Source organism: Periophthalmus magnuspinnatus, chromosome 24, assembly GCF_009829125.3.
Source record: "Periophthalmus magnuspinnatus isolate fPerMag1 chromosome 24, fPerMag1.2.pri, whole genome shotgun sequence".
NCBI lineage: Eukaryota > Metazoa > Chordata > Actinopteri > Gobiiformes > Gobiidae > Periophthalmus > Periophthalmus magnuspinnatus.
In genome coordinates this window covers 3,931,981-3,958,948 of record NC_047149.1, presented here as the reverse complement: position 1 = coordinate 3,958,948, position 26,968 = coordinate 3,931,981, and the positions used below count along the sequence as shown (strand labels likewise).

At 41.8% G+C, this 26,968-nt stretch overlaps 1 protein-coding gene across 5 annotated transcripts in view; it reads left to right on the top strand.

Moving 5' to 3' along the window:
* Positions 1–26,968, top strand: part of LOC117392590 (rho-associated protein kinase 2-like) — a 98,913-nt gene that overhangs the window by 60,237 nt on the left and 11,708 nt on the right. For 3 of the 5 annotated variants that reach the window (XR_008649236.1, XM_055232214.1, XM_055232215.1), the window contains exons 20-29: positions 1,407–1,591; positions 1,950–2,019; positions 4,997–5,100; positions 11,760–11,946; positions 14,500–14,593; positions 16,272–16,366; positions 18,501–18,689; positions 19,556–19,721; positions 21,312–21,560; positions 26,897–26,964. Coding sequence is in view for 4 of the 5 variants with exons in the window: in XM_055232214.1 (XP_055088189.1) it covers positions 1,407–1,591; positions 1,950–2,019; positions 4,997–5,100; positions 11,760–11,946; positions 14,500–14,593; positions 16,272–16,366; positions 18,501–18,689; positions 19,556–19,721; positions 21,312–21,560; positions 26,897–26,964 (1,407 nt within the window). In the remaining variant the exon portion in view is untranslated. The remainder of the gene's footprint in view (positions 1–1,406; positions 1,592–1,949; positions 2,020–4,996; positions 5,101–11,759; positions 11,947–14,499; positions 14,594–16,271; positions 16,367–18,500; positions 18,690–19,555; positions 19,722–21,311; positions 21,561–26,896; positions 26,965–26,968) is intronic. The other 2 variants (XM_055232217.1, XM_055232216.1) reach the window with 1 other exon arrangement.

Sequence of the window (26,968 nt, the reverse complement as noted above, 5' to 3'; positions counted from 1 at the left end):
TTTATATTGTTTCCTCATCACAAACAGACCTGGAGTTGTGTTTTATTTCATTCACACATGTTTAACACACAAACCCTGCACATTTAGGCTGTGTTTCTCCTGTTTCTCTGTTCCTCCTTGCAATGTCATTAAGTGGTAATACATGAAGAATAATTTGGATCAGAAGATACTGGAGACATTGACAGTCTTAAATGAACAAAACATTTAAAACAAAACAAGCAAACAGGAAAATGTATGGTTGTTATATTCTTGTATTGTGCAATAAAACAGTTCAGTTCAGTCTAAAAATAGCTGTTAACTTGAAAACTACCACTTAATGACATCACAAGGTGGAACCGAGCATTTTGAGCTTTGCAGAAGTAGACAGAATAATGATAATGATAATGCAGGGTTATTCAAGCATATGTGAATGAAAAAAACAACAACTCCAGGTCTGTTTTTGATGAGGTGTCAGCATTATAACCTGGCTCAAAGCTCACAAGAGTCAATTTTGTGTAATATAAGACAGGTTAAGATCAGGGCAGAACTATTTCTGAATATAAAGGCGCTGTCTTAAAGGGGTCTGGGGTTTTTTCCCAGGAGATTTTTGATAAAATAATGAGAGAAGTGATCTTTTCGAGAAATCCACAGCACATCTCCATGGTGTGCTCATGTTATCAAATCTGCAGATGTATTATTTCATCAGCTGTTTTTGTCATAACTTTGTGAATAAGAGCTTGATTCAATTCATTTTATTTTTGTAACGCCCAAAATCACAACAACAGTTGTCTCGAAGGGCGTTCATGTTTTGGTTGATGGGGGAAACCAGAGTACCCAGAGGAAACCCATCCAGACACGGGGAGAAACATGAAAAACTCCACACAGAAAGGCCTGGGCGACCCGGGGATCGAACCAAACCCTCTTGCCACTCAGCCACCGTGCTGCTGATTCTACACCACCTGGGCTTTTAGATCAGGTGGTGTAGAATCTATCTGTTTTTATGGACTTTAAACTGTTCCTAGAGCCTTTGGTGCTATGAGCGGTTAAGGTTAAAACACACAGGTGGACTAAGCTGTGACAGGCAGACACCTCCACAGACCCGACTCTTATTTAGCCTGGAGGAGGGCCTTTGCTGTTCCTTTGTCGGAAGAGTCCCAAAAATGTTCTCAAGTATTGTCAGAATGTAATTAATGCAGGGTAAGTAAATGTATGAAGATGAGTTAAAACAGATTAAGGTTTAGGTTTAGGTTTAAGTTTGAGTTTAGATTGAGGATAGGAAAATGGTGACTGTGGTTAAAGTTGGACTCTGTCTCCAGAAAATGAATATTCCAAAGTCAATGTCATATTAACATGATATAGAAGAACAGAAACCCAACATGTGCGTGTGTAAATATGTATGTGTTCTGTGTGTGTATGTGTGTGTTCAGGTGAAGTCCCTGAGCTCTCGTCTGGAGGAGGAGGCACACAGCCGCGCTCTGTCCCAGGCTGAGATGAAGATCCAGAAGCAGCAGATCACTGTGTTCCAGACCTCAGAGAAGCAGCTCAAACAGGAGCTCAACCACCTGCTGGAGATCAAGAGCGCCCTCGACAGGAATAACCAGGAACTGCGCCGGTAAGTCATGCCTATACTTTCCTCACAGTGTCCCACTTGACTAACGTAAAATATACAAGCGTTTATTGATAGTACAATATAATAGTGCAGTTATACAGTGGCATAGTCAAAGTACATAGTGGTCCAAGAAATTCATTTGAAGAAACTACTACTCTAGTGAGCTTAAGTGAACTCTGATTCTGTTACTTGTAGACTTACTCACAGTACAAAGAGTATCCCAAACCTTTATTCAAGTAAGAGTGCTATTACACTGTCAAATGTAACAGTACGCCGCTAAACTGGCCTGAAGAGCCCAACATCAACATGAAATCCAAACATTTAAATGATCAAAACTGAACTACCTTTTGTTTTATCCCAGAGAGAAACAAGAGGCAGACGGGCTACTGAAGGAGCTCAAGGACCAGCTGGAGGCAGAGACCTACTTCACTGTAAGTCCACAAACACACTTTCACATGGTCCACAGTGTGTGAGGATGGTGTACCTTTGTCCACCCACAAAGCCACAGGTTGAAGGTTAGATCCCAGCTCCAACCAGTGCTGTGAGTTATCTCTATGTGCAAAACACTTCACCCACTTCCCTAAATAAAGCTCACACCCTCAGTACCACCTCAGTACTGCGTTAGAGTACTCTGGAAACTGGATATTTAAGTAACAAGTAACTTAAAGCGTTTTAAGTTTCCAGGGAATATAGTGCTAGTTACTTTTTCGAAACAGTAAAACAGAAATAGAAAGTGTGAGTGCTCCTTTACCCCTGCTCCTGTTGAGCTTTAAAATGACTGTCCAGCCCATCACCAACACTCACAATATGGGCCATAAATAACTCACTACTAAAGACGTATTATGCAAAATTGTTGCCTGTTAGTTTATTTTCTCTGTCAGTTAGCATGATCAATGCTATGTGATTCATGAATAGCAACAAAATAACAAAGAGAACACAAAAATAATCCCGAAATAGCACAAAGATAATCAAAAAATAGCACAAAAATAAGACAAAAAATGAAAATGACACAAAAAACACATAAATAATACAAAAATAGCACAAAAAACACAAAAAACTCAAAATAACGCAAAAATAGCACAAAAATAATACAAAAACAGCACATAAATAGCACAAAAAACACAAAACAAACACAAAAAAACATAAAAATTACACAAAAATAGCACAAAGATAATACAAAAATAACAAATAAATAGCACAAATAACACAAAAAACACAAAAAGAGCACAAACATTTGGAGCTATTTGGAGCTCCACATATTTGGGGCTTTCTACCATGTTTTAATATTGTTCCCTCATCACAAACATGCCTGAAGAGATTTGTCCTGCATGTATGTTTAAGTAATCTAGTGATCTCTTCCGCGCACTATTTGAACCCTCCTTGTGGTCAGTCGTAAGATTCTGTCCAAAGCTCTGCCAACAAGCCTCCGTCACCCAGGGTCCCACACGACAATTCTCCATAAATTTACAAAACAACAGAATCCTCAGAAATAAGAAATGCATTATAAGACTGTATAAAAGTTCAAATAAGTGCTGTGTTACATTTTGTGTGTTGTATCTGTAGCATCATTTATCTGATCTCCATTTTGATAATGCATGTTTTGACTCTCCTGCTGTCTGTGAGCTTTGTGGTGCAACACTGTAATTTCCCCATTATAGGAGAAATAAAGGTGTCAATACTGCAAGAAACTAAATGTATTCTAAAAACACAGAGGTTCTCTATTCAGCAGAAACACATTTTTAAGGCGAGAGACTGGAGATGAACAGGAAAAACTCTGAAATATAGACACATCAGTATGAAACTTCTTCTGTATTTGAATTTCTAAAATAGATGAATCAGGTTTAAATGACTTTCTTCATTTTGTTGGCATATTAGATACTAAAATATGCAGAGGGGTTTTGGATATCTTATCTAACATCTATCTAAACTCGATCTCACTGGAAACATTGTCTAAAAGTTCAAATTTCACCTCATTTTTAGTTAAAATTTGAATAAATCAGACTTGAAATTAGATATAAAAATCCTTCTGTTTCATCAAAATCTTGTTAAGCACAAGTTTGGTGTCATTTTGAGAAAACAGCCTTTGAATTTACAGCCCAAGTCCCGTATAACTCTCAAGTCTCTCAAGCAGACACAATGAAATATTAAAACATTTTACTTTACTGGGTGCAAAGAAAGTGCACAGTGTTGTTGTTTCCACATGAAAAAATTGTTAGTTTATTTTCTCCGTCAGTTAGCATGATCGCATAATGAATCTTATGTGATTCATGAATAGCACAAAAATAACACAAAAATAGCAAAAAAAAGCACAAAAATAACACAGTAATAGCAATATATATATATATATATATATATATATATATGTGTGTATGTATATATGTATGTATGTATATATGTATATATGTATATATATATATATATATATATATATATATATATATATATATATATATATATATATATATATATAGTGTTATTTTTGTGCTATTCATGCTTTCACACATTTTCACTTGATGCATACATCCAGGTTTGAAAAAAAGAAAATTAAAGAAATAAGACTGTGTAAACCTCTTAACACAGAGCACAAGATGGCAGAAAATCTATTTAGAGACAAAACAAAACTCATCTATCATGAATGTGGGAAAGAAGATCTCTTTAGACTCACACACACACTCACTTAAGCAGACACACAAATCTGTACACGTGGATAATCTTACCCCCCCCCCCCCCCCCCCCCCACACACACACACCCACCTACACATCAAGAGTATACATCTAGTTACACATACATATACACAGAGACTTAATATAATCCATAATTATGATTCATTTGTATGATTTATAAGGTAAGGTACGTATTTCCTATAATCCTGGATGTTTTTTAAGTGTGTAAATTGTTTTGGAGGCTTTTCATGTTTGGCCCAGGCTGTTCCATAAATGAACACCTTTAATGGAGACACATGGACTTTTTAGGCTGGTCCTCACATTAGCTTTCTGAAAGATACCAGATCCTGTCAGATTATACCCTCTCTCTGTGGGGAGTGGAGCCTGTGGTGTCTCCCCTTAAACTAAAACATTAAAAAGAGAGATTTGATTAAATATTTAATGTATTAAGTCAGCTGCAGCCCTGAATATTACTTTCTTTATAATACATCCCCATGATTAAACAATGTGCCTGAATAATTCACATTGTATTAGACTTTCAACAAGAAAAAATCACTTTGTACTACCACTTGAACTGTCTTCAAACTCTACCAGAACTTCTGCCGTTTGACTTTTGAATCTGATAAAAAAAAAAAAAACTGAAAATGTGAATGCACTTGTGCATTGTGTACAGCCGACAGCCACAGAACCAAGGCCACACTCGAAGTGTAAACACTGAAGTGGAGTTGTGTTTGTGCCCCTCAGACTCTGTACAAGACGCAGATCCGTGAGCTGAAGGATGAACGAGAGGAGAGGAGCCGACTGTGCAAAGAGCTACAGCAGAGGATCACACAGTACCAGGATGAGAGGTGAGAGAGGACACAGATGTGTTTTGTTGTAGTAGTAGTAGTGGTGTAAGAAAGTTTATCTTTTACCAAGTACAAATGCCAAAATTACTAGATGTAAGTAAATATATAGATATATGTATTTTCCGGACTACACGTCGCTCTGGAGTATAAGTCGCACCAGCCAAAAAATACTTAATAATGAAGACAAAACCATATATAAGTTGCACTGGACTATAAGTCGCATTTTAGAGGGAAATTTATTTTACAAAATCCGAGACGAAGAACAGACATTTTATCTTTAAAGGCAAATTATAATAATCAGTATCAATCAATATCAGTACAGCACACTGACGTAACACAATTATATTTATTCAGCTCCATGAAGCACAGACAGAACTGAACATGTGTCTGGTTTGTTAATGTAAGATATTAACAGTTAATCAGATAAATAAAGCATAAAAAACAAGCAACAAGTTTACTCTGGATCTCACTCCAAATCACTAAATCCATTAAATTCTTCATCCTCGTCCCTTCCTCTTGTGCGTGGCTGTTGTCAGACTCAGCAGAACACCATTTTCTTTTAGGAGGCATGAACAAAAGTTCAGTCTTTCTCAGAAGTCTTTTAAATGACTGTAATGTTGACATTTTAATTTTCATTGGTACAGGAGTAGATACTAGTACAAGTCTAGTGCCCTCAGTTGTCAGTGTGACAATAACAAAGATGTGAAATTATATATTTTAATAATTTCACATATAAGTCACATCTGAGTATAAGTCGCATCCCCGGACAAACTATGAAAAAAAAGTGCAACATATAGTCCAGAAAATATAGTAAATGTAACCTAGGCAAAACAACACAAATCCAAACAGTACATTTTAAATATATTCATTTTCAGATTAGTATTCATATTTTAACTTAGGGGCATCCTTGGTAAATGATAAATGGTCACATTTTTATACAGCGCTTTTCCACCTTCAAGTCACTCAAAGCACTTTACATCAAAGAACCACTCACCGATTTGGGGGAGCTAGAATCACTAGAATGTGGGTCAGTGGATGTGACCGCTCTACCAATGATGTCCATGTCGAGAGCAGGATTTGAAATGACAACCTTCAGCTCAATGGACAGATGCTTTACTGACTGAGCTACTGTCGCCCTTGATTCAACACAAGACGAGACATGACAAATCAACATAACCATAACCCACAGTTCTTTCCCAGACTGAGTATTTGAGCATTTATAGTACACAGTATAACAGAGTACACGCAATCCTCCAGCAAGGTACTCCTCCTGACCACGACCCTCAGATCTGGACAAGAGAACAGACACACACTGCAGGATGGGTCAAATGCAGAAGACCAAAATCTTTATGCATACAGTACATGATTATGTGACTTTTCTAGTAGTGGGTCTACCAGCTGCGTGTCACCATGGAGATAGTATTATTTTGAATGTCTCATAGTGTAGCATTAAACCTAACTTGCATTGATTTAAAGCTCCTATATTACAAAAAATGACTAATGTGAGCTTTTAACCACGTTCTAACATTGTTATGTCCTCAAAAACTGACCACAAGTTGTGTTTTGTTTCATTCACACATGTTTCAGTAACACTTTATTATTAGTCCATCTACATCTCCAAAGATCAAAATGCTCTTTTCTACCTTGTGATGTCATGAAGTGGTAGTTTTCAAGTTAACAGCTCCTTTTACCTTTAGTTCAGTAGATATCGGCAAATCCAGGTCTGAAATGATCTAAATTATTCTAGTGAAGGTGTGTGGAGTTTAAAAACACGGTGGAGCACTTCCTGTATTATCATGTGATGACATCACAAGGTGGAACAGAGTGGTTTTTTTCTGTTTGAGAGAAGAACTAAGCCTAAATATGCAGCGTTTGTGTGTTAAACATGTGTGAATGAAACAAAACACCACTCCAGGTCCACGTTATAAGATGCGACTTTAACTCACCTGCTTGTCTCCATGGAGATAGACAAGTTTAATGTCATACTGTGGAACGTTCTAGTTCATGCAATTGTAAAAGATCTCCACTAGAAAAGCTACACAGTGCGTCTTTAAACTTATTTCTCATTGCTTACCGGAGATGACTGCGAGGAACTGAAAACTGCAGTGTATACAAGTTTTGTAAAAGTGAGTAAACTTTAAAGTGGTGTTGTGAGGGTGTCCTTGTTGTAAAGTGTTCAGACGCTGGAGACGTGTCTGCAGTTAAAGTGGACCAATGTTGTGTTGTGCGCTCTGAGAATACGGCTGCTCCTAAAACACTGTCAGCGGGGAGACCTTATTTCTGTACAGACCAGCGGTGGAAGAAGTGCCCAATTTTGTAAAAGTACAGATAAGAGAGCAAAGAAATACGTAAAAGTATCACATGAAAAACATCTGCGCACATACCCATTTAAAATATATTTAAAGAGTAAAAAGTAAAAGTATTTCACACAGATTTTGACGTCTTATAAAGCTTCAAATGTAGTTTTGTGGTGAATTTTGTTCAACAGAAACATTTTTCCAGCTGTGTGTTTGTATATTTTTGTTCACTTAAACCAAGAACAAAAAATACACAAAAACCCTCAGACTTTTACGCAGGTCTCAAAAAGTGATAAAAAAAATACTTTTCATCCATCCATCCATCCATTTTCTTCCGCTTATCCGGGGCCGGGTCGCGGGGGCAGCAGTCTAAGCAGGGACTCCTAGACTTCCCTCACCCCGGACACGTCCTCCAGCTCCTCCGGTGGGACCCCAAGGCGTTCCCAGGCCAGCCGAGAGACATAGTCCCTCCAGCGTGTCCTGGGTCTTCCCCGGGGCCTCCTCCCGGTGGGACATGCCCAGAACACCTCCCTAGGGAGGCGTCCAGGAGGCATCCTGAGCAGATGCCCGAGCCACCTCAGCTGGTTCCTCTCAACGTGTAGGAGCAGCGGCTCTACTCCGAGCTCCTCCCGTGTGACCGAGCTCCTCACCCTATCCCTAAGGGTGCGCCCGGCCACTCTGCGGAGGAAGCCCATTTCAGCCGCTTGTATCCGCGATCTTGTCCTTTCGGTCATTACCCAGAGCTCATGACCATAGGTGAGGGTAGGAACGTAGATTGACCGGTAAATCGAGAGCTTCACCTTCCGGCTCAGCTCCTTCTTTACCACAACGGACCGATACAGCGACCGCATCACTGCAGACGCTGCACCGATCCGCCTGTCAATCTCCCGCTCCATCCTTCCCTCACTCGTGAACAAGACCCCGAGATACTTGAACTCCTCCACTTGGGGCAGAGACTCACCACCCACCCGGAGAGAGCAAACCACCTTTTTCCGGTCGAGAACCATGGCCTCGGATTTGGAGGAGCTGATTCTCATCCCAGCCACTTCACACTCGGCTGCAAACCGCCCCAGTGCCTGCTGCAGGTCCTGGCTCGAAGAAGCCATCAGGACAACATCATCTGCAAACAGCAGAGATGAAATCCTGTGGTTCCCAAACCAGACCCCCTCCGGCCCCTGGCTGCGCCTAGAAATTCTGTCCATAAATATAATGAACAGAACCGGTGACAAAGGGCAGCCCTGGCGGAGTCCAACATGCACCGGGAACAGGTCTGACTTACTGCCGGCAATGCGAACACAGCTCCTGCTGCGGTCATACAGGGACCGGACAGCCCTTAGCAAAGAGCCCCGGACCCCATACTCCCAGAGCACCCCCCAAAGGACACCACGAGGGACACGGTCGAATGCCTTCTCCAGATCCACAAAACACATGTGGACTGGTTGGGCATACTCCCATGAGCCCTCGAGGACCCGATGGAGAGTATAGAGTTGGTCCAGTGTTCCACGACCAGGACGAAAACCACACTACTCCTCCTGAATCCGAGGTTCGACTATCGGTCGGATTCTCCTCTCCAATACCCTGGAATAGACCTTACCGGGAAGGCTGAGGAGTGTGATTCCCCTGTAATTGGAACACACCCTCCGGTCCCCCTTCTTATACAGAGGGACCACCACCCCGGTCTGCCATTCCACAGGTACTGTCCCCGACCGCCACGCGATGTTGCAGAGACGTGTCAGCCAAGACAGCCCCACAACATCCAGAGACTTGAGGTACTCAGGACGGATCTCGTCCACCCCCGGAGCCTTGCCACCGAGGAGCTTGCCAACCACCTCAGTGACTTCAGCCAGGGTGATGGACGAGTCCGCCTCCGGGTCCCCAGTCTCTGCTTCCTCCTCGGAAGACGTGACAGTGGGATTGAGGAGATCCTCAAAGTATTCCTTCCACCGCCCGACAACATCCCCAGTCGAGGTCAGCAGCTCTCCACCCGCACTGTAAACAGTGTTGGTGAAGCACTGCTTCCCCCTCCTGAGGCGTCGGACGGTTTGCCAGAATCTCTTTGAGGCCGTCCGATAGTCCTTCTCCATGGCCTCCCCGAACTCCTCCCAACCCCGAGTTTTTGCCTCTGTGACTGCCCGAGCCGTGGCACACTTGGCCCGCCTGTACTCATCAGCTGCCTCAGGAGTCCCACGAGCCAACAAGGCTCGATAGGACTCCTTCTTCAGCTTGACGGCATCCCTTACTTACGGCAGCCGCATCGACAATAGAGGTGGAGAACATGGCCCACTCGGAGTCCATGTCTCCAACCTCCCCCGGGATCAGGGAGAAGTTCTCCTGGAGGTGGGAGTTGAAGACCCCCCTGACAGAGGGCTCTGCCAGACGTTCCCAGCAGACCCTCACAATGCACTTGGGCCTGCCAGGTCTGTCCGGCTTCCTCCTCCGCCAGCGGATCCAACTCACCACCAGGTGGTGATCAGTTGACAGCTCAGCCCCTCTCTTCACCCGAGTGTCCAAGACACGCGGTCGGAGGTCAGATGACACGACAACAAAGTCGATCATTGACCTCCGACCTAGAGTGTCCTGGTGCCACGTGCACTTTTACTTTTCAGTCTAGTTCAAAAATGTTGTGGAATAGAAAGTACAAATACTGCTCTCAAATGTAGTGAAGTGAAAGTAAAAAGTATCCAAATCTACGCAAGTAAAAGCACAGATTGCATAGAAATGTTTACTTAAGTAAAGTACTTTACTACTGTTGCTTGGTTACATTCCACCACTGGTATAGACTACTTTATACTGAACATGGACTTACTTACTGAGCAGTACAACTTTTGATGAATTATTTGACAACGTTGTGTTTTGGTGGTGTGTCGAGATTTAGCTTCACATTCACTTGAGTAAAATCAAAGGATCCAGACAGAGATGAGGCTGGATCTGATGTAAACAACTTCAAATCACTGCAGCTTGTTTTGCACAATCGTAATGACCTTTTCACACCAAGTAACTACCACGTTAATATAAAGATGCAAGATCCAGCTCGAAGCGTCAAAAAGATCATTATTATGTTTAGATTTGATGATCATTCTACATCATCTATATTATTTTAAACTGCAGTAAAAAGGATTTTGATTTAGGTGATTTTATTGTTGAAAAATGTCTAAGAGTTTTGACAGTGGTGGATGAAGTACTCAATATTGCTACTTAAGTAAAAGTATAGATACAAAGGTAAAAAGTTACTCAAGTAAAAGTAAAAACATCACATGAAAAAATCTACTAAAGTAAAAGTATTTCACACATTTGTTGTTTATTTGCTAAAGTGCTAAATGTAGTGATATTGAGTAAAAATGAGACATATTTTGGTCGACAGTTGCAATACTAATCCATTTCTTAACTTTTCTTATGAATTGTGTGTATTTATTTTGGTTTTCCTCAAATTGGAAGCTTGAACTTGAAAACTTTAGTCAGGATGTTTCCACAAACAGGGTGAAAATAACGCCTCAAATCATATGAAAAGTACTTTTACTTTTCAGTCCTGTTAAAAAAATGTAGTAGAGTAAAAAGTACAGATACTGCTCTCAAGTGTAGTGAAGTAAAAGTAAGAAGTATCCACTGTAAAATGTACTCAAGTAGAATTTTTAGATATCTGTGCTTTACTTAAGTGCAGTACTTTAACACGTTTACATCGTTACATTCCACCACTGAGTTTTGACAGCTCTACTCGTACGATCCTGAATCTTTAAGGATTGTAAGTACAGAGCAGTGAGACATGGACAAAGATCAAGCTTAGTACCATCGCACGACCAAAGACGAGCTGCGTGTGATATTTTGGAGTCGTGGTGCAGAGTGAGCCCTCCTCTAAATGTGTCTGTGAACAATCTTTGTGAGTCACTTTTATTGCCGTTGTCAGTGAACAGAATCCACAAACAGGTACTTGCTTCAGTGTTATGGGGCAAATTTCAACTAAGAATAATAATAATATAAACTATGATAGAATAAAAATAAGGACATGCATTAAGATAAAGTAAAAATAGACTTTGATTTACGATACAAAATGTACAGTAAAGGAGAACAACAGTGTGAGTAGGTTAAATAAGTCAGAAAATGGCATAATAATGTCACTCACAAACATAAGATTCAGTGCAATTCGCTATCAGTCCAAGATGTGGAGACACTGGTATGGCTGTCTTTTTAAAACGTAGATATTTACTGTTTGCATTGTCACTGTCCCTGATTGTTTTTAAAAATGGACCATGAGCCCGAAATAAAGATGATTTGATTTGTATTCAAAACACATCACAAACTATCTAGTCCAGCAGAACCTGTGGGCACAAAAACATGGCTCCAACTCGTGTAACTTGTGGTCCTCAGGGAGTCTCTGGCGTCACAGCTCGAGGCCAGTCTGACCAAAGCCGACTCGGAGCAGTTGGCCCGCTCCATCGCTGAGGAGCAGTACTCGGCCCTGGAGAAGGAGAAGATCATGAAGGAGCTGGAGATCAAGGACATGTTGGCCCGACACAAGCAGGAGCTCAGCGATAAGGAGGCCACCATCAGCGCGGTGAGTACCCAGCTCTGGAGAAGATGGAGATACTTGTGATATATAGATACAAACAATAAAAGACAGTAGATAATTTGATTTGAGGGAAAAGCGAGTGCATATGTGATGAGACAATAAGATGACATCTGTTCTTCTTATATGGGAATGTAGGTCTGTAAGAGTGTGTGTGTGTGTGTGTGTGTGCGCGCGCGTGTGTGTGGGTAGGTAAGTAATAAAACAGAAAAAGAACACTAAGGAAATACAGTTGAAACCAGAAGTTTACATACACTATATAAAAAGACACATGCTTTTTTCCCTCACTGTCTAACTTGAAATCAGACAAACGTTTTCCTGTTTTAAGTCAAATAGGACTATCAAAATTATTTCTATTTGCTAAATGCCAGAATAATGAGAGAAGGATTTTTTTAGACAATGTTTCAAGTCTCAAGTTTACATACTTTTCATTAGCATTTGGTGCCATTGCCTTTAAACTGTATGACTTGGGTCAAACATTCTGGATATCCTTCCACAAGCTTCTCTCAATAGTTGACAGGAATTTTGTCCCATTCCTCTGGACAGAACTCGTGTAACTGAGCCAAGTTTGTAGGCTGCCTTACTCGCACATGCCTTTTCAGGCATTTCCATACATTTTCAATAGGACTGAGATCAGGGCTTTGTGATGGCCACTCCAAAACATGGACTTTGTTATCCTTAAGCCACTTTGTAACCAGTTTGGCAGTATGCTTCAGCTCATTGCCCACTTGTCAAATCATTTAAAGGCACAATAATCTTACAGTATGTAAACTTTTGACTTTGAAAAAAGTCATGTGGGGAAGCTGGCCCGAGTGATCAAAATAGGAGGCAGACTCAAAAGAAGTCCCATTAGACACAATTTATTCCCGTGTAGTGGTACACCGTGAACAAAAAATAATCCATATTTACAAAAATTAACTGTGCTCAACGAAAACTAAGCAACCAAACTTAAACAACTGAAACAAAAGCCACGAGTACCCTGGCTACATTGGTGTTCCTCATCTGTCTAATTACCCAGGCTAAAATACTTTCCTGTACCGGAAGCTCCGCCCCTGGTCTACTCCATCTCTTGTCCAGGGGGCTGTGGGAGTAACATAAGCACTATGTTCCATAAAAACATCTGTCGGGCCCAAGTCCCTTTACTAAAAGTGTTTAACTAAATAAACTATAAACACTTAGTTCATGAAACGAAAATACACAAGACATTAACACAAAGAAATAAACAAACTTAAGCCAGTTTTTCCCTCCACATGGTCCAGCCCACGACCCCACTCAAGCCTATAAAATGGCCGACATAGGGCACGCCCTCTCCTTGTCTGGACCATGTGGAGATGCAGGTAAGATGATTATTGGACTGAACTGAATAGACACATTTAACTAAATAAAATATGTTTAACTAACAAATGTGTGGTGATTTAACTGATTGCAACTAAACAAAACAAACCCGGGATAGTTCTATTTAGTTTAGTATTGAAGTTATTGAAAATGAACAGACATGTGCAAAACCAAATCATAATACTATTAAAAGGGACAAAGGCCCACTTTGTCACATCATGAGTCTTTAAAAATCCTTCTCTCATTATTCTGGTATTTAGCAAATAGAAATAATTTTGTTAATCCTAACTGACCTAAATCAGGGAAAGTTTAGTCTGATTTCATGTTAAACAGTGACAGTGTATTTTCATATTGTGTATGTGAACTTCTGGTTTTAACTGTAAGAGGGAAAGTGCAGAACATTAAAAAAGAGGGAGAGGATAAGTGATTTAGTGAGGTTCCAAAATGCTTTTTTTTCTTTTTTGCTGAATGTGTCAGTACAGTTAAGGGCAGCGTTCCTTATTCCTGGTCATACCTTGGCCCTGACGGGGTGCTGACCAGTGTGGCTCTTTTGAGAGATGACCTTCTGACCTGTGAGGGAGTCGGTGTCAACTCGACAGTCACTAAGGAAACCCTCTGACCCGATACTGAGTTGGTTTCCCTCATTTGTTGAGTCACCCTGGCAGATTTTTTTGTTTTTTGAGAAGCTGATGCCTGTGGAGTGTTGTCATGATGTAATATTTTTATTTTTCAGTTGTAGAGGTTTTACTGTTGTGAAGAAATACAACAGATTATCAGTTATTCAGGACTAGTGTTGCACCTCAGTGGGTTAGAGCAGATTCAAGTTTTTGATCAAATGCAGCCACAGAGGATTATTATTTTTTTGCTTAAAGGATTTTTGAGAACTGCATTGTGCCTTGTAAAAATGTAAAAATGTGCTCATAAATATTACAAATTATGGATTTTTGATGAGTGTAGGTTCAGAGAAGAATGATACAGTAAAAAGATGTGATAGCAGGAGTGTTATTCAAAACGATTCAGCTGAAATGTTCCATAATATGGGATTACAGTTATCTTGCATTTATTCATTCATTTTTATTTTCAGTTATTCTGAAATGAATGGTTCCCCTGTACCATCACTGTGTCCTTATTACACTTTGTTCAAACTCCGATGAATCAGACAGTTTGAAATGTGAGTCTGATGTCTTGCTCGTTGGCTGTTTGCAGCTGGAGGAGTCTAACCGCACTCTGACGGTGGACGTGGCTAATCTGGCTGGAGAGAAAGAGGAGCTCAACAACCAGCTCAAAGATCTACAGACAGGTGAGGGCCTCCAGAACATTCTCCAATAAGAACGCTCCAGTGGTCAAGACTATCGCTGCGTTTACACAGAACAGAACTCTGAGCGCACTAAGCAACTGAATTCAGATCATCTTTGTCCCAAAACTTGTCAAAACGAACAGATGTGAACAGGGGCTACGAGACGTTCAGGGGCATCTAGTAACTTAGCCTAAGCACTAAAACTTTGCAGCTGTAATTACTAATAAAATTGTCTAACAGATATCTAACCATACTTTTGGTAGAAATAGATCATAGCAACATAGTTAGATTTTTTTGACATATGAGGAACGTCATTACTCACAAGTTTTTTGCTTCCCGCAGCACAAATAAACACACTGAAGTGCCGGCAGTTTTCACTTTTAACATAGCGGACTGAAACAAAACAGAAAAACTAAGGGATGAGAGCACATCACACCTGTGCTGTGCAGCTGCACCTGCTCCCATTTTACATCAAGTCAATTAAAAATGTCATTGTGTTTAAATGTGTGTGCTCTGTGGGACCTGTCTGTGCTTTATGGGTCCTCTGTCTGCACTCTATGGGTCCTCTGTCTGCACTCTATGGGTCCTCTGTCTGCACTCTATGGGTCCTCTGTCTACGCTCTATGGGTCCTCTGTCTGCACTCTATGGGTCCTCTCTCTGCACTCTATGGGTCCTCTGTTTGCACTCTATGGGTCCTCTGTCTGCACTCTATGGGTCCTCTGTTTGCACTCTATGGGTCCTCTGTCTGCACTCTATGGGTCCTCTGTCTGCACTCTATGGGTCCTCTGTCTGCACTCTATGGGTCCTCTGTCTGAACTCTATGGGTCCTCTGTCTGCACTCTATGGGTCCTCTGTCTGCACTCTATGGGTCCTCTGTCTGAACTCTATGGGTCCTCTGTCTGCACTCTATGGGTCCTCTGTCTACGCTCTATGGGTCCTCTGTTTGCACTCTATGGGTCCTCTGTCTGTGCTCTATGGGTCCTGTTTACTTGAGGGAGTTACTGCAGCCCTATACTCCACTCAGAGCCCTGAGGTCAGAGGTCAGCTCCTGCTCCTGTGCCCAAAGCCACGCTCAAGACCAGAGGTGACAGAGCCTTTCCTGTGGCAGTGCCCAAACTATGGAACAGCGCCCTCTGCCTGTCAGATCCTCTCAGTCTTTAACACAGTTTAAGACTAGACTGAAAACCCACCTCTTCTCCCTGGCATTTAATACTCACCAGGCAGGATATTGTGGTGTTATTGTTCTTTTCCTGTATATCGTGTTATCTGTGTATTTGTTTTTTGTTAACTTCTATATGAAACATTTTGGTAAAACGTACCTTTCCCCAGTACAGATAGCTTTTTTTTGGTAATCATCCGCAAACAAGGAAGTGCGGTGTTAGCATGCTAGTTTTGGTTAGCATTACCATGATAACATAAATCCACTCTGGGCTCTGAAAGTTGTAAAAAGCTTATAAACTCATCACAGTGAATTATTAGGGTGCTCAGAATGCATAAGGTAAGTGAGGAATAACTTTGTACCACTGCAAACTGTTTAAAATGAACCTGTTCTCTTTTTCACCTTTTTAAGACAGTAAAAATCAGGTGCAGCGTCTTTAAGGTTGGACTCAGTCTCCAGGAAAGTCCCCACAGTGCATGTAAACCTGAAATATGTGTGTGTGTGTGTGTGTGTGTGTGCAGAGCTGCAGAAGATGAAGGAGGCGGAGAAGCAACAAAGCGCCATCAAGGTGTCGTACGAGAAGCAGCTTCAGACCGAGAGGACGCTCAAGATCCAGGTACGAGCAAAAGCCAAAAAATATTCCACACCGATGCTTTTTTCCCCCCGTTCCCTTTGAGTAATACTCTTCACACCAGCCCTCTGAACACATCACATTTTACAGGTTTTTATCTCTCATAGGTGTAATACATAACACCTTCTGACAGCTTCACAAAAAATCCAATAAAACAGACAGGTTTGATTTGTTAAAGGTCCATTGTGTAACTTTTCTAGGGTAGGGTATGCCACCTGCTTGTCTCCATGAACTTGTGATTGCTTGGCTTGGAATATTCCAAAGTTTGTAAAGTATTAAACTGGAGAATAGTGACGTGACCAGGCCAAGTTGCAGGTTAGATCTGTGCAGAGGCGAGCCTGCACACACTAAGAATGTGTGTTTTACAGAGGAGGTATTAAGCAAAATTTAGTTTTTTGAGCTTTCTATCTATATTATAACGTTATTCCTTCATCCAAAACATGCCTGAAGAGGTTTTACACGTCATCCATGAATGTTTGAGTAATTTAGCGATCTCTCCCTTATACGAACCCATCTTTGTTAGATGTACAGTTCTGTCCAACGCTCCGCCCACAAACCTACCTCACCTACGCTCCTGACTAACTACACAAACGCAGTATACCAAACAGTACACTACAACTTGACAAACCTGATGCAATGTGCAGTAGTTTTATTAGCGGGATGCACGCTGCTGATTGTGTTGTGATAGTGCTCTGAAGGGGGAGTGACTTAGCGTAGGGACCAAAGAGAGGGGAGATTCAGAGTGTCAAAAGACAAAATTGAAACATGTTAACACTTTTTAATGTTTCTGGTGAATATAACATTTTCAGAAATAAAACGTAACATGGCAAAGTATAATGCCTCCTCCTCTTTAAGCTGTTTTTTGAGCAATGGAAACACCTGTATTTGACTGTTGACTGCAAGATTTAAAGTATGTAAGGTCTGATATTACACAAAATTTACTCTTGTGAGCTTTAAGTCATGTTCTAATGTTTTTACCTCCTCAAAAACAGACCTGGAGTTGTGTTTTGTTTCATTCAGACATGTTTGAGTAACACTTAATTATTAGTCTGTCTACATCTTCAAAACTCAAAATGCTCTGTTCCACCTTGTGATCTCATGAAGTGGTAGTTTTCAAGTTAACAACTACCTTTTACTTTTAGTTCAGCAGAGATCGGCAAATCCAGAGCTGAAACGACCCAAATGATTCTAGTAAAGGTGTGTGGAATTTAAAACACAGTGGAGCACTTCCTGTATTACCACATGATGACATCACAAGGTGGAACAGAGTGTTTTCTGTTTGAGAGAAACACAACTCCAGGTCTGTTTGTGATGAGGAAACATTAGATCAGAGAATAGCAAAATATGGGCTCTTAATGCCAGGGAAAGCAGTGATGAAAAGTTACACAGTGCACCTTTAGCCGAAAAGTAAATGAAAGGTGAATGAATTAGCGCAGGATTGGAGTGACTCATCCTCCCACACAGAAGCAGACAGATTCTACATTAGACTAAGAGCTGTTATTATGTTTCATTATGATGTAATCTCTGTCCTGCACTCGGCTCTATATCCGGAGCTGCTTCGGTTTGCTCTAGTCACTAAAGAAATTGTACCACAGTAGATTATTTTGAAGTAAAAGTACTCTTGCATAAGTACAGATTGATATTACTCTCCCCACTGTGAGTCTACAAATAACCAGAGGTGTGTAGAGTAGTCAAGAACTGTACTATAGTATAGAGCAGCATTAACTCAAAGTAATATTGGTCAAGTAGAAGTACAGTGTAGTAGACCAAAAAATTGCTCAAGTAAGAGTAAAAAAGTATTTGGGTTATATGAAAAGTTCCACCATACAGTATTATCCTTCCTGCTTATTAAATTTAGAAGTGTTTTTTTTTTCTTTTTTTCAAATAAATACCTTGAAAAACTACTTAATGTGAGCAGAGTTGCCTCTGCAGGGATCTGACCTGTAACTTGGCCTAGTGCCATCACCTACTTGTCCCCAAGGAGATGGATAAGTTTTCTATGTCTATCGTCTAAAGAAAGAGTATTTTTAATTGTCACTGTGGTATCAGAATCGGTATTGAGTCTATTTCATAGTATTGAATTGTTGTATTGAATGTGCTTTGTGTGTTGTTGTGGTAGGCTGTGAATAAGCTGGCTGAGGTGATGAACCGCAGGGAGACCATCAGCAGGGGGCAGCGGGGCACAGACACCACGATACACCGCAGGGAGAAGGAAAACCGCAAACTTCAACTGGAGCTCAGGGCCGAGAAGGAGAAACTCAACAGCACCATCATCAAGTACCAGAGGGAGCTCAACGACATGCAGGCGGTCAGTACACACACACACATACACGTACACAAGAGAGCCATGCAGGATTACAGCACACACACACACACACACCACACCATCACCAAGTAACAGAGGGAGCTCAACGACATGCAGGCGGTCAGTACACACACACACACACGCAGAGCCATGCAGGTGTCCAGCACAGACACACACACACTGCACCATCATCAAGTTGCAGAGGGAGCTCAACGACATGCACACAGTCTGTAGAACATGCAGGTGATCAGTACACACACACATACAGGAGAGAACATGCAGGTGCACAGTACACACACTAGTACAGGAGGGAGAACATGCAGGCGCTCAGCACATACATACACACATACAGGAGAGAGAACCCGCAGGTGCACAGCACACACACGTACAGGAGAGAACATGCATGCTCTCAGTACACACACACACACACACATGCAGCACACAGACAGACCATGGACAATAATGGAGTGACATTTGGAATCAGCAGGTATAAAATGGAGCGGCTTCTGGCAATTTAGAAACTGTCAGATTTAATGGAACAGGATCTGGATTATATGGCACACAACCTGAAGATGGATTTGGACACTTCACATGAACTATGGGAAAATAAATTACACTCAAACAACATATTCATTTTAAAGCTCCAATATGTAACTTTTTAAGCAAGAAATAAAAGCAGCCTTTTCTTTCATTTTGTACGTTTTTACTGCACTCAAAAGTAATGTAAGTGAAACACTGGTTTGGCTCTTGGCCTCGAGGAGGGCCTCCTGCTTGTTTCCATGGAACCAAAGTTACGAGTGTAACTACAGTTCTATGAATCCCATAGGACGCCTCCCATCCAAGACGTAGCTAATCTGTGTGTGCTGTAGGTGATCGCGGAGGAGACGGCCGTGCGTCTGGAGATGCAGATGGCGCTAGACTCTAAAGACAGTGACATTGAACAGCTCCGGTGTCAGCTCTCCACCCTCAGTGTGCACTCTATGGACTCCACCAGCAGCAGCGCCGACCTGGACACCACTGCAGATGGATACCCAGGTATACAAAACTACCCCAACAATAAGACAGAGGGATAGCCAGGTATGTGAATCAAACATACCATGTACATGTACAGTTCCTCCACCTAGGTATTCACCTAGGCCAAATCAAGACCTGGACAGAGGTCTTCAGTTGCTGTGGTCCCTCACACGTTACCTTTGGGTACATTAAAGTCTTGCACAAAAATAAAAAAAGAAAGAAAGAAATACAAAATGAAAATTATGAGTGGTGACATTTGCAGTGGAATAATTTCTCCCGAGTGCCAGATGGAAGATAATGAGTCGTTACAAAAGCGCTGGTTGTGTAAGCAAATGGAGCGCAGACAGCACAGAGAGTACAAGAAAAGAGACTTTGAAGTACTTAATGATACCTGCTGTGTTATACCTGTGTGCTGTAGAGCGTGAGGGCAGAGGGGCATCGGAGACACTGAATCCTTTTCAAACTCTCCTTGAACTAATACACACGGCCACATTAGAGGGATTGACTGTACAGATGATGAGTTGACAGAGCGGGTCACAGATATGCCTCATGAGAACTGATACTTGTAGATCTATGGAGAAATGTTCAGTAGTTTCCATGGTAACACAATGCACACATTAGCAAACAAAACCTCATAAGTTTTTACATGGTCTGAAAACTCAAGAAAAATTCTAAATGGATTTAAACAGCTAAGTCAGTTGTTTATGGTCATGTGTAACAGGGCTTCAGACAGAGCAGTGCCTCTAGTTAGCTTCATGTTGATGGCATCGGTTGAAAGTCCCCCAAATGCATCCACTTTTCCACTCTCCTCCTTCTTCTCACCTGTTCTTCCTCCCCTTCTCCTCTCCTCGTCTCTCCTTCCCGCTCTTCACTTTCATCCTCTTCTCTCTTGGCCCTTCTCTCCATTCCCTACCTCTTCTCCTCCTCTGCCCCTTCTCTCCTTCCCTTCCTTCTCGCCTTTCCTACTTTGCCCCTTCTTTCTCCTCCCCCTCCTCCTGCCCTCCTTTGCTCCCTCTTTCCTCTCTTCATCATTCCCTCACCCTCCTCTTCTTTCTCTCCTCCTTCCTCTTCCCTTCCTCTCTTACTTTCTATATCTCCCTCCTCTACTCTCTTCCTCTTCCTCCTCTTCTCTCCTCCCCTCTCTCCTTCCTCCTCTCCCTTCTATTGTCTCCCCTTTCTCCTCTCCCTTCTCTCCTATTTGTTTCCTCTTCCTCCTCTCCCTTCTATCCTCTCCTCTTCCTTCTTCTCCTTTGCCCTCCTCCTCTTCTCTTTCCTCTTCTTTCTCTCCTATTTCTCTCCTCTTCCTCCTTCTTCTCCTCCTTTGCCCTTCTCCTCCTCTACTTCCTCCTCCTTTGCCCTATTCCTCCTCCTCTCCTTCCTCCTCTCCTCCTTCCTCTCCTCCTTTGCCCTCTCCTTCCTCGTATCCCTTCTATTCTCTCCTCCTTCTGTCCCCTTCTATTCCTCTTCCTTCTGTCCTTTCCTTCTTCCTCTCCTCTTCTCTCCTTTTCCTCTCCTCTTTCTTCCCTCCTCTCCTCTTCCTCCTTGTTCTCCTCTTTTGCCCTCTTCCTCCTCCTCTCCTTCCTTCACTCCTCTTCTCTCCTCCCTCTCCAGTGCGCATCACCCACTCCCAAACGTCCGAGTCCATGTTCCTGTACCAGCGAACCCACAAGTCGGTGTGTATAGACACGCGCCCGGACCTCCGCTCGGACCCGCGCCCCCGGCTCCGCCCCCCGCACTCACTCCTCCACTCTGACTCCGAGTCCAGTGAGGAGGAGGAGGAGGGGGAGGCGGGACGGCGCCCCCTCGCTCTGACCTACCACGAGCCCCCTCCTCAGAGCGCAGAGCCGTGTGACCCGGAAGGTGACCCGCATGGAGTGAAGAGCGCTTTGTGCACACGGCATGGCACCGTTTTGTGCTGTGGCTATGCTAACGCTAACACGGCCCGGTTCTGTTTGTGGTGTTGAAGCGGAAATATTCTGATAAATGGACTTTTCAGAGCTTTTAACCATGTTGTTTCCTTCTCATTTCCTCTGAAGTTGTATTTGGAGTGATTTGTGCATGTTGAAGTCATCTTTAATTGCTTATTTTTAAGACGCCATTTTGCCCGCGTTTTCACCATCATACATACTGACATAGACCCCACGGCTCCCTCGTGTGATGTGCAGATGTCCATAGGAGGAGCTCACAGCTACACAGCGCTCTGTTGTGATGATGTTTATGGTGACGTCAGCTCTTCTTTGGCACCGCAGTTTTCTAATCCAGAAGTTTATTAAGTTGTTTTAGACCATTACTGTGATTTAACCCTGGAGAACCCTTTTCTTCTTTGGAAAATTATGAACAATGCATTAAATTACTGCTATAAGTTTACTGAACACTGAAATATCCACTTTTTCTATTTTATCCCTTTATTCCCTAATTTAGGATCAGGGCTAAATTTGGCCCTTAAAGAATATAATTTATACAAAAGAATATAAAACGTACTTCTAGACATTCTGCAAGCTATTACTAAAAAGATTAACAAAAATAAATAAATACAATTTTACCATTCGTTGGTTTGCTGAGAAGACAATTTTGTTTGGGAAGTTTTCCAGCTCAACAAAACAGCCACCTTGTCACTATCACTCTGGCTCATTTTAGTTCAATATTCATCCACTAGGTGTCTATGCATAGGACAGAAGTGGCACTTTGGGCTTTTGAAGTTAAATTTGACATATTTTTATTTTGTTTGTTAATTTTGCGTAGCAGCCATTAATGGTGGCCAAATTTGACCCCGTGGATTCTCCAAGGTTAAAATGTCCAAATTATGACATAATGATCCACGGGTGTCATAGATTATAACATTGTGCCTTTATGATCTGGCAGAGGTGGTAGATTAGCCAAAATTGTGCTGAAAAAAAAAAAGATTACAGTTACTTGAAAATAATGTAGAAAGACTAAGTTATGAACCAAGAAAGTAAAAGTAAAAATAACTGGGTCTGAATGTATGGTTAAAATTAAATCCCCCATATTACGCAATTCTCTGATCTGTGTTCTAATGTTTCCTCATCACAAACAGACCTGGAGTTGTGTTTTGTTTCATTCACACATGTTTAACACACAAACACACCTGCATATTTAGGTTGAGTTCCTCTCTCAGACAGAAAACACTCTGTTCCACCTTATGATGTTGTGTGAAATTGTGTGCTCCATTGTGTTTTTAAACTTTTGAGCTTTGTAGATGTAGACAGACTAATAATAAAGTGTTACTGAGTGTGAATGAAACAAAACACAACTCCGGGTCTGTTTTTAACTTAACTTAAAGCATAAAGCTCACAAGAGTCCATTTTGCTTAATACAGGACCTTTAGTAATTGATTGAAAGGACACAGTAAATAGTTCAGAATCGGATCTTTGAGTGAGATTTGTCTAAGAACACAATACGCTTTTCTGCATCACGTTATCTCCAGAAAGCAGTCGCGTCCTGTTACGCTCTCTCTGTTTGTCCCTAAATCCTCACAGTGAACCAGACTTGATCCTGGTCCAGTCCTGGTCCAGTCCTGCATTAGTTTTGCTTAAGTCCTAGTTCAGTCGTGGTCCAGTCGTGGTCCAGTCGTGGTCCAGTCCTGGTCCAGTCCTGGTCCAGTCCTGGTCCAGTCCTGGTCCAGTCCTGGTCCAGTCCCGGTCCAGTCCCGGTCCAGTCCTAATCCTTTGTGCTGGCTCTCGTCTATAATCCTCTTCTCTGCTCTCTGCACACATCACGCTGCTGGAGTCTTTGTGTAACATTGGTTGTCCTTGAAAGACACTGGCTCTGTCATGTTGCACCAAAATGTCTACGTGACACTGTCGAATGCTACGTGTGTCACGGACTCAAGAAAATAAAGTAGGACAACGAAGTGAGTTGATCAGCAGTATGGTGAAAAAACCGTTTAAACATTGATCAGACATACACGAATCACTCCAAATACAACTTTGAGAGAGTAAATGGTGCAGGGAATGACTGTAACACGGTCAGGTAGGACTGGTCAGGTAGGACTGGTCAGGTAGGATTGGACAGGGAGGACTAGCAGATCCTGTGTCAGGGCAGTTTGAGGAGGGGAAAAGCCCTCAGGACAAAAGTTCTCCTGGTATATTCAAGCTGAATTCCACTGATCCAACAGCACAGATGGATGATGGGAGCCCGAGGCAGTGCAATTAGTGTATTCTGGGACGAACTACCAGGGCTCGACTTTCCTGCTACACAAGAACCATTTGGGGATGTGGTTGTGTAGATACATGCCCATCTTTAATAGTGGTAGTAGTACCTCTGTAATTTCCCCATTGTGGGACAAATAAAGGTTTATCTTATCTTGTTGTTGTAGTAGTAGTAGTAGTAGTAGCAGTAGCAGTAGCAGCAGCAGCAGCAGCAGTAGTAGTTCATAGTTTTAGTAGGAGTAGTAGCTGCTGGCAAGTAGCTCATAATAGTAGTAGTGTTTGCTGCTGGTGGTATATAGTATTTCGTAGTAGTAGCAGCATGTGCCTTGCTCAAGAATGTAATGTCATGCACTGGACTGGACTTGAACCACCAACCCCCAGCCTTGGAACTACTTTATAATGTGTTTAAAGTTACAGACATGCACATACACCGCATCGTGGTAAATAGTAGCTTGTAGCAGTATCAGTACTATCAGTAGACTGTTATCCAACTACTCTCAATACTTGCACTTGGACTTGAAACCCTCTTTCAAACCATGAAGTAATAAACCCCAGCAAGTAGTAGTAGTAGTAGTATCATCACTGTTGGTGGAAGTAGTAGTAGTATCATCACTGTTGGTGGTGGTAGTAGTAGTATCATCACTGTTGGTGGTAGTAGTAGTAGTTATGTGCTTATGAAGTTGCAGACATACATAAGTATACATCAACAACTTTGGTTTAGTTACTTTTGTTGTCTAGCCGCATTGAAAGCCTGTGTTCTTAGTGTGTTGTCTGTGGACTTGCAGCACTTGGTGGTAGTAGTAGCATTGTTGGTGGTAGAAGTAGTATGTGCTTATGAAGTTGGAGACATACAAGTATACATCACTTTTGCTGCTTAGCTGAATTTATAAGCCTGACTTAGCCTGTGTTCTGAGCGTTCTATGTGGATTCGCAGAGTGATTAACCCCAGCATGTGTCGGACTGAGCGACAGCCGCCCACACACACACATTCCTCTGAGAACTGCACACTCACAAATGCCACGTGTGGAAATGTCACCAGGCTTTCAGAATTATCCCCACTACACATTTTACACATATACTCCAGCTTTTTACAGCATCTAACGGCCCATAACGAGCATGTAAACAAAGAGTTTCACTTTAAAACCCTCCTTTGGCCGCTGGTTTTATCCAAACTCAGTGTAGTGTAAAATATCCCAGTGTCTCAAACCTGTTCCATTAAACTGACAGTGGCTTCTTGGATGAGAAACAAAATGTCTTGATTTAAAAAGCAGATGACTAGCTCTGAAACCTTTTCTACCTTCGTTCACCGGTAGTTCAGTTTGCAGTGGTCCAAAGTTCCACACTTTTCCAGTGTATTGCAGCATCCATAGTGTAGCAACTATCCACCACAATGAGTTTATAAGAGCTTTTCACAACTTTCAGAGGCTGGAGCAGAGTTTACCACCACAGTAATGCTAATAACAATTAACATGCTAATAATTCCTGGTTTAATTTAACGCTAACAAATACAATATGTGTGCAACTTTGTTTGTTTTAAACTTTTACTTCAAGGTGATGTAAGTAATTTTAACTGTTTTAAAAATGTGAAAAATATAACTGTATTTTCCGGAGTATAAGTCCGGAGTATTACTTGCACCGGAGACTGGACTATAAGTCGCATCGGAAACCAGAGTATAAAAATCGCACCGGAGTATAAGTCGCACCGGAGTATAAGTCATACCGGAGTATAAGTCGCACCGGAGTATAAGTCGCACCGGAGTATAAGTCGCACCGGAGTATAAGTCGCACCGGAGTATAAGTCGCACCGGAGTATAAGTCGCACCGGAGTATAAGTCGCACCGGAGTATAAGTCGCACCGGAGTATAAGTCATACCGGAGTATAAGTCGCACCGGAGTATAAGTCGCACCGGAGTATAAGTCGCACCGGAGTATAAGTCGCACCGGAGTATAAGTCGCACCGGAGTATAAGTCGCACCGGAGACCAGAGTATAAGTTGCACCAGAGTATTACTCGCACCGGAGTATAGGTTGCACCAGAGTATGTCGTACCGGAGTATTACTGGCACTGGAGTATTAGTCACACCAGCCAAAAAGTGCATAATAACGAAGAAAAAAAAATGTTTTTCACATATTAATCGTATCTGAGTATAAGTCGCACTATGAAAAACTATGAAAAAAAAAAAAAACTATGAAAAAAACTGATTTATAGTCCAGAAAATACTGTACTTATTTTTACAGATTGGTGTAATCACGCATACTCTCCGGCGTGGTGAAAGGTAGAAAAGATTTCACAGGTAGTCATTTAGACAATGTTTTAGAACTCAAGAAGAGAGAAGGAAGCTATTTTTGTGAAAAATCCAATCTAATGCTAATCACATACTTGACAACAGTGAGGCAAATCACAACAGAGGCATAACAACCCATAATGTTGTCAGCTAGTAAACAAGAGCAGGGAACGTACACTGAGTTGGATACATCCAGCTCCAGAGGGAGGAGTTTTAGAGTGTAATATAAATCCCAGTGTCACAATATAAATCCCAGTGTCACAATCTAGTGCCATCAAATTGAAAATGGCTTCTGGAAGTGAGTCGAAACATCTTTGATTTCAAAAACAGTGTCTAGTTGACTTCCTTTGAAATCTTTGCTACCTTAGTTTATTTTAAATAGTTTGCAGTAGTTCAAATGTAATCCTAATGTTCCTAGTGCATTACTGGCATCGTCATTTTTATGAGAGCTCTGAGACGAGAGCATGTCACGGTAATGCTAACACCAACGGGCATGCTAACAGTGCACTTTCTGGTTTGTTTGTTGATTTAAATGCTATAGTTAGATGAAGACTGCACACAATGGTCTAATTTAAGTCCAAGAGCTGCTTTTACATTATATCTGAACTGTATATACATCTATAGTTATATTTTAAATGTTTTATCTCCACTTTGACTTTTCTTTTACTCATTGTCTTTTCTATCCATACTTGTACTCTGTACTTTTGTTTTTACATGTGTATTTTGTCATCTCTCCTGTGCAGAGTCCAGGCTGGAGGGCTGGATGTCACTGCCCTCTAAGAACTCCAAACGCTTCGGCTGGGACAGGAAGGTAA